Genomic DNA, 14,972 nt, shown 5'->3' on the forward strand with positions numbered 1-14,972 from the left:
ACCAAATATAAAAGCAAGTGACATAGACCTTTTAACCATCTTTACCTCATATGTTTTAATGAAATAAAGTAAATTAAATATTAAAGTCAATTCAATAAATATTTATTAAAACGTAAAAATACAACAGGTACTGAAATTTAAAAAAACCAATTCAATATTAACTTAAATAAATTTTTTCGTTTTAAACACTAAATCACATTTTATATACATAAATATATCGTCACCTAAGTGGAAGATCGACCTATCTCGGCAGGCAATTCGAAAACGCCCTATCTCAGAAAACTTTTGAAGATCGCCCTACTTCAGAATTTGATTGAAGAACGCCTTATTTCAGAATTTTATTTAAAAAACATCCTATCTCAGCTGGCGATTCAAAAACACCCTATCTCAGTACATTTTCAATGTATTTCCAGCTGAGATAGGGCGTTTTTGAGCCGAATTCTGAGATAGGGTGTTTTTCAATAAAATTCTGAAATAGGGCGTTCTTCAGTCAAATTCTGAAGTGGGGCGTTCTTGAATAATTTCTGAGATAGGCCGTTTTCGAATTGGCTGCCGACATAGGTCCCTCTTCCCGTGAGGTGACGATATTAAGTAAAAATAAAAAAATTCATTAAAACTTATCACCTACCACAACCGTAAAATTCATTAAAAACTTACATTAACTTAAAATCTATTTCAAATCGCTATCATCTAAAACACCATCTAAAGCTAAACTTAAAATATCCCGAGTTGTCGCGGAGTTTGTTACTTCCTTGTCTTTTTTTCTGGCGGAAGATAGCAGGGAATGGATGGCGTCAATGGTTTCCAGAGCAGCGTCCTCACTTTTCATACCATCCAGTATGCTGACCACCTCCTCGCCAAACCACTCATATTTCCTTTTTGTGTTTGTCACCATTATATTTGTCAACTCTTTTAATCCCTGTTGTACCTTTTGTTGAAAATGAGCCTTATTTCGTTTTCTGCAAGATGATGAAACCTGAAAATAAAATAATTGTTATTATTTTTAGTTCCCAGAGTCTCCAAATAAACGAAATCAATTGCAGATCAGTTTGAGCGGAAATGGCAGTTTCCTCTTTGTTTAGGAGCTTTAGATGGAAAGCATGTAAGCTTCTACGCTTCTCAATCAGATGGCTCTTACTATCACAATTACAAAGGAACTGATAGCATTGTACTGCTAGCACTGGTGGATGCAAATTGCAAATTTATTTATATAAACGTGGGCGCAAATGGTAGAACTCATGATGGAGCTATCCTAAGCCATTCGTCTTTACAGCGAGTGTTGAATAATGGGGATACATACTTTCCACCAGACAAAGTTATAGGGAACCAAAGATTATTGCCTTATGTCGTGGTTGCCGATAATGCTTTTGCACTACAAAGACACCTGATGAAACCTTACTCACACCTCACAAGTGTGCGTGAAAAAATTATTTTCAATAAAAGATTGTCCAGGGCACGTCAAACAAGTGAAAGAGCTTTCGGCATACTCTCTCAAAGATTCCTTATACTGAAGAAACCAATCAACTTACAAAACGTAAGAACTATTGAGACCATTATACAGGCGTGTTGTGTACTTCACAACTTTATTTTAAGTAATAGGATAAGTTCTTTGAGTGAACCATTTATGGATACAATGCATTCTAATGCAATATCATATGAAAGAAATCTCTCACCTGAAGCAATAAGAAATTCTTTTCTTGAATATTTTAATAATGAAGGAAAGCTGGAGTGGTTAGAACAGCAATAAAAGTTATGCAAATTAAATATAATGCCTGAAATTTTAAATAAATATGGTTGAGCCTTTTTAACTTATTTTAATGAATTCAACGTTTTTCAGCATTTCGGCTACGAATCGTGAAAATATAACTTACCGACGGTTCGTCCCTCAACGAGGCGTTATCAGTGTTTATATTATTGTCTGTATCGTATCTCTATTGGAAAAATTACAAATTACTCTTAGAAAACTTTATGTCACAAAATCTTACCGTTTGTGGCCTGTTTTCATCATTTAATCTATCCTGCATCTCCCTTATTTCTACGTTTGGACGTAGAAACTGGAGCAGCTCGTAACACCACATTTTGGGTGTTTTCACATCTGCTGCGCCGCATCCACTCCGTTTACTGGCTTCAATTGCCCTCACTTCTCTCCGAAATTGTGAGCGCAGTCCTTGAATTTTTTCCCTAATGTTTTTTGGGGTCACAAGGGGATCTTTCGTCACCAAAACGTCGTGAATTCCATTTATTGCCGCATTTCGCTTATCCCTGTCACTATAATGGCAATGCTTTGTGTTCCAAAGACTCTCGGGCCTGGAGAAGATTTATTAATTCTTCCGTTAACGCTCGGCTCCAGGAGATAGACATTTCTATAATTATAAAAATTAATTGACCCACTTTAGATTTTCACAAATTTCTTTGCTTAGTCATTTTCTAACGACACACAAATAAGTAATAATGTTTTTGTAATACAAATACTCACTTTAATAACTTTTATATTCGCGCGGATATTAAATATCTTTATATCGAAAATTTTGCGTTAGCAGTACATATACTCAGCGCGTTTTCTTCTGGAATAAACATGTAAACTGCAACATCTACCATATCGGTATGGCAATACTGTATTTTCCAGCAAATTTTTGTGTATGGCAACACTTATTTTTCATCTGTTTGGCCCAACAAATTTAGTTTGCTGTGAGAGTCACCAAACTCTCTCTCTCCGAGTTTGCTGCAACAACAATTTCACGCAGTTTGCCAAACAAAATTTCTGCATAACACCGACCTAAGCGACACTCACAATAGCATCGATAATCGATAATCGCTTAATAGTCGTTTATCTACTGCCAGTCGACACTCGCAATAGGGGTGGTAGTTTATCGCAGTTTCTTATGAACTCTTGGTAATCAAGCTGAATCCCGCTGACTGCGCCAATTAAGGTTTTTAGGAAATAAACTTTTGATTTTTATTTGGATTCAGGTAAACTTTAGTTTTATTTTCCCCAATTTTATCTTTCGTTGTCACGCTAGTTCTTTTTACAACTCCATACTAGTCATTCCTGTGTTTTATCGAAAACCTTACAATCGTTTTTCGATTACTTAAGCCTAGGTTACATACTTACATACAGATATGATTATGAGCTTAAGGTGCCTATGCATATGTTACGGTTGGTCTACGTCATAACCGAACCATTATTTTGGTAATAAATTTGCACGATTTGCAAACGTTGTTCCGGAGTAAGTCTATTCATTACTAGGGATGCAAACGATGCATCGATATTTTTGAAACATCGATAATATCGGTTAAAAATTCGATGTTTACATTTTCCTAAAATCGCTAAATTGACGATACTTCGACGCCAGTTTCAGCGATGTTTTAACATCGAATTATGCTGCTAAAATTTTTTGACTGGCCATGAATTTTTATATTTTTTTCTTTTAAAAGGAACATTCAGAAATTCGTATCTTTCGATATTAAAAATGCATACTTAGTCATTAAAAAAGGACCGGAATCCCGTTGAAATTTCAATGAAATTGGGCCTTGGAACTTTAGGCTCAGCGAACTTACGACGGCATGCATTTCTATTCTATTTATAGGGAGGGAATGGTAAATAAATAAGGCAATAATTGAATTACAGAGAGTTGGAATTGAAAAGTATTAAATTTTCCTAACAAATCTCGAAACATCGGAAGCCATCGCTATATCGATGTTTTTCTGGCGATGTATTTTAGCATCGATGTTCATTTTTCCGATGCATCGAAACATCGATGTATCGATGTTACTCAAAATTTGCATCCCTATTCATTATGAAAAGGCAAACCAAACTGAGTATAAAACAAGTAACAGCTGTCAACAAGACCAACTCCGAAAAAAGTATTGCCTCATTGCCACACGTCTAAAAAAAAACACCCTTTATTTACCAGAGAAAAGAGTATGTATTTAATATTATCCCTGCCAGCCAAAAGTGGTGAAAAATCTGGTGAAACTGCGGGTTTCGGTCACTTCAAAACTGGTGACAAAACTGGTTACATTTGTATGGGCGGTGTGCAGATTGTCACCACTTTCCCCCTGTACGTGTGAGCCCTGCATCACTGTCGCACTCATTCAGATACTTCCTAAGGAAAACATATAGCTGCACTCGTCTAGCATTGCCCCCTTCTGCCGGCTCAGGGTTGCATTCTCTTCACAGCGAATTCAAAATAACCTTAGAAACTTTAAATAAAAAATTCTAAAATGTTTTGATTTTTGTTTTGCAAAATTTATTTTCAAAATGCATAATATACATACTTAATAACCAATAGGGGGCAAGGCAAAGAATGTCTGGGGCCTTGCGACGTCTACTACAGCTGCCATGTAAAGGAGCGCAAATTCGGAGTTGGATTTGTGGTGGGAGAGAGACTCCGTCGCCGAGTACTGTCGTTCACCCCGGTGGACGAGCGTCTAGCCACAATCCGCATCAAAGCGAGATTCTTCAACATCTCGCTCATCTGCGCCCATGCCCCGACGGAAGAGAAGGATGAGGCATCCAAGGATCTCTTCTATGAGCGCTTGGAGCGCACGTACGAGCGCTGCCCCCGTCATGATATCAAAATCGTGCTTGGCGACTTCAATGCCAGGGTGGGCAAAGAAGGGATCTTTGGAACCACCGTCGGAAAATTCAGCCTCCACGACGAAACGTCCGACAACGGATTGAGGCTGATCGACTTCGCCGGGGCCCGAAACATGGTAGTATGCAGTACTAGGTTCAAGCATAAAAAGATCCATCAAGCTACGTGGCTGTCTCCGGATCGAAAAACGAGAAACCAAATCGATCATGTTGTGATAGACGGAAGGCACGCTTCCAGTGTTTTAGACGTACGCACACTCCGAGGCCCAAACATCGACTCGGACCACTATCTTGTTGCAGCCAAGATACGCACCCGCCTCTGTGCAGCAAAAAATGTGCGCCCAAATATGCAAGGAAAGCTTAACGTCGAAAAGCTGCAATCACAACAGACAGCCAGCGCTTTCGCTACTCGACTCTCACACCTGCTCTCAGAGAGCACTCTTCAACAAACCGACATATGCGAGCAGTGGAACCACATTTCCCGCTCATTAAGTACCGCCGCCGAAGAAGTAGTCGGATTTCAGCGAGCCCGAAAGAACAACTGGTACGATGAGGAGTGTCAGGAAGCTGCAGAGAAAAAAGATGCCGCCTACAGGGCCACGCTGCGATCGGGCGCAACGCGCGCTATGTGGGACCGCTATAGGGATCTGAAGAGGGAAGCGAGACGTATTTGCCGCAACAAGAAGAGAGAGGCAGAAATACGTGAGTGCGAAGAGCTTGAAATGCTGGCCGACAGGAGGAATGCCCGAAAATTTTACCAGAGAGTTAGGCGACTCACGGAAGGTTTAAAGACCGGGGCGCACTCCTGTAAGAACAATAATGGCGACCTAGTAACTGATGTCCAGAGCGTACTTAAATTATGGAGGGAACACTTTTCCGCCCTACTAAATGGCAGCAGCACAGAAAGTTGTGGAGAAGAAGAACCCGAGCCCGCAGTCGATGATGACGGAGTCGACGTTCCACCGCCTGATTATGACGAGGTACGTATAGCAATAACGCGGCTGAAAAACAACAAAGCCGCTGGAGCTGACAGCCTGCCAGCTGAGCTATTCAAGTACGGCGGCGAGGAGTTGATAAGGTGCATGCATCAACTCTTGTGCAGAATATGGTCAGATGAACGCATGCCCGACGACTGGAATTTAAGTGTGCTCTGCCCAATCCACAAGAAAGGTGACCCCGCCATTCGCGCCAACTACCGCGGGATCAGCCTTCTAAGCATAGGTTACAAGGTCTTATCGAGCGTATTGTGTGAAAGACTGAAGCCCACCGTCAATGAACTGATTGGGCCTTATCAGTGTGGCTTTAGACCTGGCAAATCCACCATAGACCAGGTATTCACAATACGCCAAATCTTGGAAAAGACCCGCGAGAAAAGGATCGACACTCACCACCTATTTGTCGACTTTAAAGCCGCTTTTGACAGCACTAAAAGGAGTTGCCTATACGCCGCTATGTCTGAATTTGGCATCCCCTCAAAACTCGTACGGCTGTGTAAAATGACGTTGAGCAATACCACCAGCTCCGTCAGAATTGGAAAAGACCTCTCCGAGCCGTTCGCCACAAAACGGGGTTTCAGACAGGGCGACTCCCTTTCATGTGACTTCTTTAATCTGATGTTGGAGAAGATAATAAGAGCTGCAGAACTGAACCGCTCAGGAACAATTTACTACAAGAGCGTGCAATTGCTGGCTTATGCCGATGACATCGACATCATCGGTAACAAAAACCGCGAAGTCTGTTCTGCCTTTTCCAAGTTGGATAGGGAAGCAAAGCGCATGGGTCTGGTGGTAAACGAGGACAAGACGAAGTATCTCCTGTCATCAAACAAACAGTCAGCACATTCGCGCCTTGGCACCCACGTCACTGTTGACAGGTGCAATTTCGAGAAAGTAGAGAATTTCGTTTACTTGGGAACCAGCATTAACACCGATAATAATGTCAGCATTGAAATCCAACGTAGAATCACTCTTGCCAACAAGTGCTACTTTGGACTGAGTAGGCAATTCAGGAGTAAAGTCCTCTCTCGACGTACGAAAACCACGCTCTATAAGTCACTCATCATGCCCGTGCTGGTATATGGCGCAGAAGCATGGACAATGACAACATCCGATGAGGCGGCTCTTGGGGTGTTTGAGAGAAAGATTTTGCGGAAGATTTACGGTCCTTTACGCGTTGGCGACGGTGAGTACCGCAGACGATGGAACGATGAGCTGTATGAGCTTTACAACGATATGGACATAGTGCAGCGAATTAAAATACAGCGGCTCCGCTGGCTTGGTCATGTCGTTCGAATGGACACCGACGCTCCAGCTCTGAAAGTATTCAACTCGGAACCCGCTGGTGGTAGCAGAGGAAGAGGGAGGCCCCCACTGCGATGGAAAGATCAGGTGGAGAAGGACTTGGCTTCACTTGGCGTTTCCAATTGGCGTCAGTTGGCACAGAGGAGAAACGACTGGCGTGCTTTGCTGAACTCGGCCAAAATCGCTTAGGCGGTTACAGCGCCAAAAAAGAAGAAGAAGAAGAAGAAGAACCAATATTATGAATAAAACTTGTAATTAACATTAATAAATATATTTTTACCTACATACATATGCACTGGCTTAATTTCTTATTATTAGTATTACTCATTTGCACATAGATGTTTAAAAAGTTGGAAAATTTCTATAACAAAGTTAAGCGATTTTAATAATATTATAATCAAAAGAAAGGTAATCGATTTATCTTTCTTTTGAAATATATTAAAAGTTGCAAATCATTTATAATGGTTCACAAAAATTCAGTTTCATTACAACTTTGAAAAATTTGATTGCGTTTTTTCGACTTATATATAGACGGTTTCAAAAGTTGCAAAATTTCTATAAAAAAGTTAAGCGATTTTAACAATATTATAATCAAAAGAAAGGTAATCGGTTTACCTTTCTTTTGGTATATATTAACAGTTGAAAATCATTTACACTAGTTCACAAAAAATCTGTTTTGTTACAACTTTGCAAAATTTTACCACTTTTCCACTGCTTATATATAGCTGTTTACAAAAGTTGCAAAGTTTTTATGAAAACGTAAAGCAATTTTAACGGTGTTATAATCAAAAGAAAGGTAATCGGTTTACCTTTCTTTTCATATATATTAACAGTTGCAAATCATTTACACTAGTTCACAAAAAATCTGTTTTGTTACAACTTTGCAAAATTTTACCACTTTTCCACTGCTTATATATAGCTGTTTACAAAAGTTGCAAAGTTTTTATGTAAACGTAAAGCAATTTTAACGGTGTTATAATCAAAAGAAAGGTAATCGGTTTACCTTTCTTTTGATATATATTAACAGTCGCAAATCATTTATGGTGGTTCAGAAAAATTAAGTTTTCTTACAACTTTGCAAAATTTGACAAGTTGGACCTACACTTTGAAGGTGCTCCTGGCGTTGAAGGTGCTGAGGGCGGAAGGTAATCATGGTGCTCCTGGCGATGAAGGAGCTGAGGGTAGAAGGTACTGGTGGTGCTCCTGGCGATGAAGAAGCTGAGTGCAGAAGTTTCTAATGGTGCTCCTGGCGATGAAGATGCAAGCGTTGAAGGTGCTGATAGTGAATCTGTAAACAAGCAAAAATATCAATTAAAATTTATAAACATACAAAAAGTCTCAATACATACCTTAAGAATGTGACTAAGTCGCTGCTGTTTTGCAATCTAAAAGAAGAAATTACATTATAATTAAATAAAATTGTTAAATACGTATTCTTACCTACAAAATTTTCGTAGTGACATTTCTTCACAGTATGTATGCTGTCATCAAAACTCTGATGTTTCTAACTTGCTCGCTCTAATGCATAGAATTCTTGTTAGAGTACGAATTCTTATCGGGTATGTAGCTCTAACAAAGGGACATTTTTTGACAGTTCTAACAAAAAATTTGTAAGTGTGTGGGTGAGATGACTAAAAAGTTGTGAATGAGTTTGTAAATCGTTTGAATTTTAGGGGAAAGTGGTGAGCCGTGGCTGGCAGGGATGTTAATGTGTTTTAAAAAATATAAAGAAGTAGAAATTATAAAATGTATTTTCCTTTTTAACTTTTGTATGTTTGTTATTTAAATTCAAAGTTGGTTTTAGTTGCTTCGATTAACAAGCACACAGACAGGGTAAAAGGAAGGAACACTTCCAGGGTTAGAAAGAATGAATTCAGCTACATATTTATGGAGTTATAATGAGTTATGCCACTGTTCTCATCGCGATCAGCTGAGAATAATCAGAAGACATTAGAAAAAAGTTAAGGGAATGACAAAACACTTTTTTAAAGTTGGTTAAAGGTCCACCTGTACCTAGCATTCCGCACAAGGGTGAAAGTCTATTACTTCATTAGCATATTTTATTATGTGGAAAATACTGCTATAAAATTTTAATCCTTGCACTGATTTCAAACTTGATATAGATTTCTTATAAGCAATTTTAATTATAATACAATTAAGCGATGCAAATATATTACGAATCAGTATTATAGATTTGTTTTCAAATAATTTAAATTTACAGTTTTCACAGTACACGTTCTGATGTTTCGGCCTTTTTTCTTAACTCTGCTGCCATTCGATAAAATGACCATTAAAACGATTGGTTTGCAGTCGTTAGCATAAAAACATTTTAGTTACTCCTTTAGAAGGTTTTTCTATGCACCGCCCGTTGTCCCTCTTCTTCATATTCCCGTTTTGAAATCCACATTTTCTTGAAAGTGTCTAGAGACGCTAAAATAGAGCCTCCCATCCATGTAGAGTATAGGCGTTCTTGTGGCGCAGCAATCTGTATACCAATAAAAATGTAGTTAGCTGTGAAAAAATTTTAACATGTTGCAAAGAAAATACAAAATTATGCAGACTGCGAAGCAAAAGTGAACACTGAACTGGACCTCCTGCAGTCTTAAGTCTATATGCAGAGGAACAATGTATTTAGCACAACAAAAAATGTTTTTGGACTTATTTGCAGTTCGATCCTTACGGAGTATTATAGCTACGGTGACCATCCGTTCTGTTTTTTGCAGGACCGTACTGTTTTTCGAAGGTCGGTCCTGCGTAGTTTTTCAAACCTGAAAAACCTGAAAATGTACTGATTTTTTCCAATGGATGGATTTTTTCAAAAAAGTGTTTTTTTGGTACTTTTCGTAGCTTTTCTTCAATATCTCATGAAAAAATCTCCAAAGCAACGTAAGCGACTTACAGCTCGAAGGGTATTGATGTGCCTCTTCCCAAAATATATAACTTGTGGCGACTTCAATGAAAATTATTACTGCTACAGGCGTTTCATTTGATTTTTTTTTTCATTATTTTAAAAATTTGATAAAGAAGATATATCATTACAATAAACTTTGAGCCAAAGATAATAAAAATCGGATTAGGAATGTAGATGCTATGGAGCGCAACCTGCACAAATTATATATTTTTGTAAAGGGCACTTTGTAACTCGTCGTTTACGTCGATTCATGACGTCGATTTTTGACAAATAATTGCGAAAAGTACCAAAAAAAAAAAAAAGACGGGTATTGTTTTCGTTTTGAACGACTCCACATTTGCCTATAAAATAATCTTTTAAAGATTTTCACTTTTCGTGTAAGCTATTGTAATTATAATATGTTTCACTATACTTTGATAAATATTCATGTAAAAAAGATTAATATCGATGAAGAAAACGTGATTCATTTTTAAAGTTTAAAATGTATTAAGAATTTAGAATCATAAATACTCTTTTGATATTTTTATACTACGTAAATATATGTAGGCATATTTTTGAAAAATTGTCCTTCATTTTGAATCCATATTTATGGTCACCGTAATTATAGCCCATTTAATTAAAGTGATTGGGATTTTTTTACGATGCTGGGCATCTTATTCCATACAAAAAATGTGTCAAACATACTTTGTATGGAAGAAAATTCGAGACACCGCCAGCAAAAAAATTAAAAATAAATAAAATAAAAAAACTTTAATATACCACGCTTTTATAAATGGACTGAAAATTAGAAAATAATATAGATTTTATCTTGATAACTTTTGATTTTGAAATTTTAGCAAAAGTCATTATAAACAATTTATGAGATTGAAAACGAAAAACGTATAGCGCATGCAATACAAAGATTTAATTGACAATAGTACAAGTAATTTTTAGCAAAATAAAACCGACTTCAACTCTCATATAAAAAAAAAATATATAATATATATATATCTCATGATCCACTGATCGGATCTTAATCAGATTAGTATGGGACCACCTCTGAGACACAACCTTTCCGATGCAAAAATCGGTTGACGTGGTCCAAAGTTATGCGGTAACATACAAAAAAAAACCGACGAACTGATAACCTCCTCCTTTTTGGAAGTCGGTTAAAAACTTCATAGCATAGACCCAACATTTCTCCAGAGAAAGTACAAATGTGAGATCGATTTTAAGCCTGTGAGGCGGAACGAATTCGGTTTCCGCGCGATATCAGGAACGCTTTTAATGATCAAAGTAAACGTTCGCGCCAACTCAGCTTAGCGCTGTACGAGGCTGTTAGCAAACGCACATTGTACAGTGGCCTTGCGCGGCTGGGTTCCAAGCCCTCTTGATGCCTGACAGGCGAACGTTAGTAGTAAAGGTTGTTGTTGTTGTAGCGGCTACAACAACCCCGCCCAGGTAGGCTAATATCTCAGTCGTTGTCGTCAGGTTCCACTAACGGCAGCCCCAAGAAGCGTGCAGCCTCTATGGGGTCGGTCCATAGGGACGACGCCGTTAGGGTTGTGGGGTTTTCCGGGCACGCGAAGAGATGTTTCGAGTCGTGAGGGGTCCCTCCGCATGCCGGACATTCGTTCGGCACATCCGCATTTAACCTACTTAGGTAGGAATTTAGCTTGCTGCAGTAGCCAGAGCGAAGTTGGGCTATTGTTGTCCTGGTCCCCCGAGGCAGATGGAGCTCCGTCGCGTCAATGTCCGGTGTTTGTGTGCCTAGAACGGCATTCACAGGTCTTAAGTCTACATAACTCGAGACTGCGTCCCTGTGAATGCCGTTCAGGGCCTGACTGTGAGCTGACGGGTCCAGAGGTTGCTTAATGAACCTCTGGACTTCGTCCGTCAGTTCATATAGATGCCTCCTGACGTGCCACGGCGAGGGCTCCTCTGCAAGCAGCTGTCTATTTGGGTGGCCACATTTGTGGCTCCCAGCAAGAAACTGCTTGCAGAGCATGGTGTTGTGCTCCCTAATTGGGAGCATTTTCGCCTCGTCGTGGAGGTGGTGTTCTGGTGACATCAGGAGGCATCCAGTCGCTGTCCTAAGTGCTGTATTTTGCACCGTCTGTAGCTTCGTCCACTGCGTCCTACTAGTCCCCGGCGACCACACTGGTGCTGCGTAGTTCAAAACCGGCTGGCCTATTGCCTTGTATGTTTCCAGCAACGTTTCTTTGTCTTTGCCCCAAGTACTGCCGGCTAGCGACTTGAGGACTTTGTTGCGGCTCTGTACTTTATTGACAATAGCGGTTGCGTGCGCAGAGAAGGAGAGCAGGCTGTCGAATGTTACTCCGAGAATTTTAGGATTATTCACCGTCGGAATTGGTGTCATCGACGTGAATTCCTAGCGGTAGCCTGACCTCCTTCGTCCAGGTTGTGAAAAGGGTCGCAGAGGATTTCGTAGGGGAGAGGGCTAGACACTTTGCAGTGAAGAACCGAGAAAGTTCAGAGAGATATCCGTTTACTTTCGAACACAGGTCATCAATTCCATTCCCAGTCGCCATGATCGAGCAATCGTCGGCGTAAGAGACAATCGAGACTCCCTCTGGTGGTTGAGGGAGCTTTGAGATGTAAAAGCTAAACAGTAGTGGGGAAAGGACGCCACTATGTGGAACCCCCTGTTTTATTTCCTTAGTTTGCTCGATTTGTCTCTAAACATTACCGACGAGTGTCGACCACTTAGATAATTTGCCGACCACCGTTTGAGCCTCTGTGGGAGAGAGGAAGCCTCTATATCTTCTAGTAGCGTGGAGTGGCTGACAGTGTCAAAAGCCTTTGACAGGTCCAACGCTACTAGAATCGTTCTCTCACAGGGACGTTTACGGTTAAGACCACGAGTTATCCGAGTGTTTATGACGTTAAGTGCTGTTGTTGTACTGTGCACTTTACGGAAACCATGCTGATGCTTCGCTGGGTCAAGTGGTTTGTGAAATACGAGAGTAGCAAGGCCTCTAGTGTCTTCGCTACCGGGGAAAGGAGTGTTATCGGACGATAAGAATCTCCTATGTTGGCGGGTTTCCCCGGTTTGAGCAGTGGGACCACTCTCCCCACCTTCCAGATGTCTGGGATGATGAGAGTGGTCATGGACAAATTGAGGACCTCCGTTAGGTACGCTACCCCCCGCAGGACCCAAATTTTTCAGCATCAGCATGCATATTCTGGCGGGACCCATGGCTTTGGAGGCTTTCGCCTTCCCGATGGCCGCCTGAACTTCACCGCAAGTGAAAGCAAGGTGGGCACAGGTTGTTGACAGTTTGCGCAGCCTTCTGGTCACTCGACGCCTGGCTTTGTCCACCAGAGGATGCAGTATGAACTGCCGGCTAAAATAGCTCGCGCATCGCTCCGGGTCCGACGAAGCATGGTCGCCGAAAGAAATTTCGACTCTGTCGTCGTGCTTCGTCGGATTGGACAGTGACCTCACGGTTGACCAAAGCTTACTCACACCAGAGGTGAAGTTGCAGGTCTTCAGATGCTCTTCCCACTTCTTCCGCTTATGTACGTTTACTAGTTGCCGAATCTCCAGCTCCGGCGGGAGGCGTCGCAGTTGAGGTCTGCGACCGAGCAGCACAGCACGGGCCCTCGAAGTTCCTCGACCAATCTCGCGTGGTGCGCAGACCTGAGCATGCCCTAAAGTGGCACCAGCCAAGGCAGGTGTTGCACTTGACTGATGTCACATTACGGAATATCCTGGTCTGACATACCGTGCAGATTGTAGGAGGAGCCAAGAGTTGTTGGCGGCGGCGTGTGGGTGGTGGTGTGGTTGTGTGTGTTCTGTGGTCTGTAGCCGTTGTGGTGTGGTCTATTGTGTTATGTTGTTGTGCTGTGGTGTTTGTGTGGGACTGCTCAGGTGGACTGGGGTTAGCCGTGGATGCTGCTCTGTTAGAGCAACAGGGGGCCACAAAAGATGTGGTCCACTGCCGATGTGTAAGTAGTCCTGAGCAGACTATGAGGTGACTCCACCCCTCGCAAGCATTGCACTTGACAGATGTGGAGTTGTGGTTTAGTCGTCTCTGGCATACACAGCAGGTGTAGGTTTCTGGCCCTGGGTTTGACTCGATGCCAGCCCTGAGAAGGAGAAAGGAGTAGGAAAAGGATCTGAAATTTTAAGAAAAAAGCATTGCTTAATTTTTATTCATAAGGCCCAATGTGATACAAAAAAGTCGATTTAATTTGTACGTACAGGTCACAATAGAAAAGATAAACAACTAATTCCTTTTAAGTGTGAAAGTAAATACGAATAAGATAATTTATGGATTGTTTGAGTGCGTTCGCTTTTAAATGCTTTTTTTTTATTTTTTTAAATGACCCCTTTTAAAAAGATTATAAAATATGTGTTATTTTCAATACGAATTATTTTTATTAATATTAAAAAAATTATTCAATTATTTTATTTTTTTTACTTTAAAAACATACGAAATATGTTTAAGCCCATTTCTTTTTAAATTAAGGTTTTAGAAAGACAGAATTTGTACTTTTTTTCAAAGTAGCCTCACAGGCGAACGTTAGTATTAAAGGAATAAAAAATAAGGTTAGTATTCTAGGGTTAAGCGGTCGTTACTCATATACCCATATACCCACATACGTACATACATATATTACTCTTCATATCAATTCTGGTCTACTACATGCGCGCCACGCTTTTCATTTTCAATCTCATAAATTGTTTATAATGACTTTGCTAAAATTTCAAAATCAAAATTTATCAAAACAAATTCTATGGGACTGAGAAATATTATTTTCTAATTTTTAGTCCATTTATAAATGCGTGGTATATTAAAAAGTTTACTTATTCTATTTATTTTCTACTTTTGTCTTGTCTTTATAAAATTTTGCAAGCTATTAAAATAATAATACTTTCAGTGAAAAGAGAACAGAAGACTATGCAAACAAAATGTTTTGTGCTCACGTTTAGTACATACGCTGACTTCCAAAATGTATGTGTGCAATGTATGTATACTGTTTGACTGCGGTGTGCGTACAACGTAGCTATGGTTACCCTGGGATTCAGTAAGCGGTCACTAACCCTGGCATTCAGTAAGCGGTCTCTAGTCACTAATAGTGACTTTTGGTGGTGAACTTGGATTTTCAGACTATTTGGTATTCAGTACGCTGTCTCACGTCTAGTCTCAAAAATAAG

At 40.2% G+C, this 14,972-nt stretch overlaps 1 protein-coding gene across 1 annotated transcript; it reads right to left on the minus strand.

Annotated features, from left to right (window-relative positions):
* Positions 1-413: 413 nt before the first annotated feature.
* Positions 414-2,753, minus strand: LOC118751643. The gene is made up of 4 exons (XM_036486459.1): positions 2,477-2,753; positions 1,986-2,363; positions 1,872-1,931; positions 414-976 (listed from the first exon to the last, which is right to left on the minus strand). The coding sequence occupies exons 2-4, from the start codon at positions 2,076-2,078 to the stop codon at positions 671-673; spliced, it is 459 nt and encodes a 152-aa protein (XP_036342352.1). The 5' UTR covers positions 2,079-2,363; positions 2,477-2,753; the 3' UTR covers positions 414-670.
* Between the last annotated feature and the right edge of the window lie 12,219 nt (positions 2,754-14,972).

This window comes from Rhagoletis pomonella, unplaced genomic scaffold (assembly GCF_013731165.1).
Source record: "Rhagoletis pomonella isolate Grant_MI unplaced genomic scaffold, Rhpom_1.0 Rhpom_scaffold_00872, whole genome shotgun sequence".
Taxonomy (NCBI): Eukaryota; Metazoa; Arthropoda; class Insecta; order Diptera; family Tephritidae; genus Rhagoletis; species Rhagoletis pomonella.

Bases quoted from the DNA above. Each gene is read 5' to 3' on its own strand.
- LOC118751643 (XM_036486459.1), bottom strand. From the start codon at position 2,078: ATGTGGTGTTACGAGCTGCTCCAGTTTCTACGTCCAAACGTAGAAATA. The intron at 1,932-1,985 runs GTAAGATTTTGT...TTTTTCCAATAG, and splicing joins ATGAAAACAGGCCACAAACG to AGATACGATACAGACAATAA. The intron at 977-1,871 runs GTAAGTTATATT...TTTTATTTTCAG, and splicing joins CGTTGAGGGACGAACCGTCG to GTTTCATCATCTTGCAGAAA.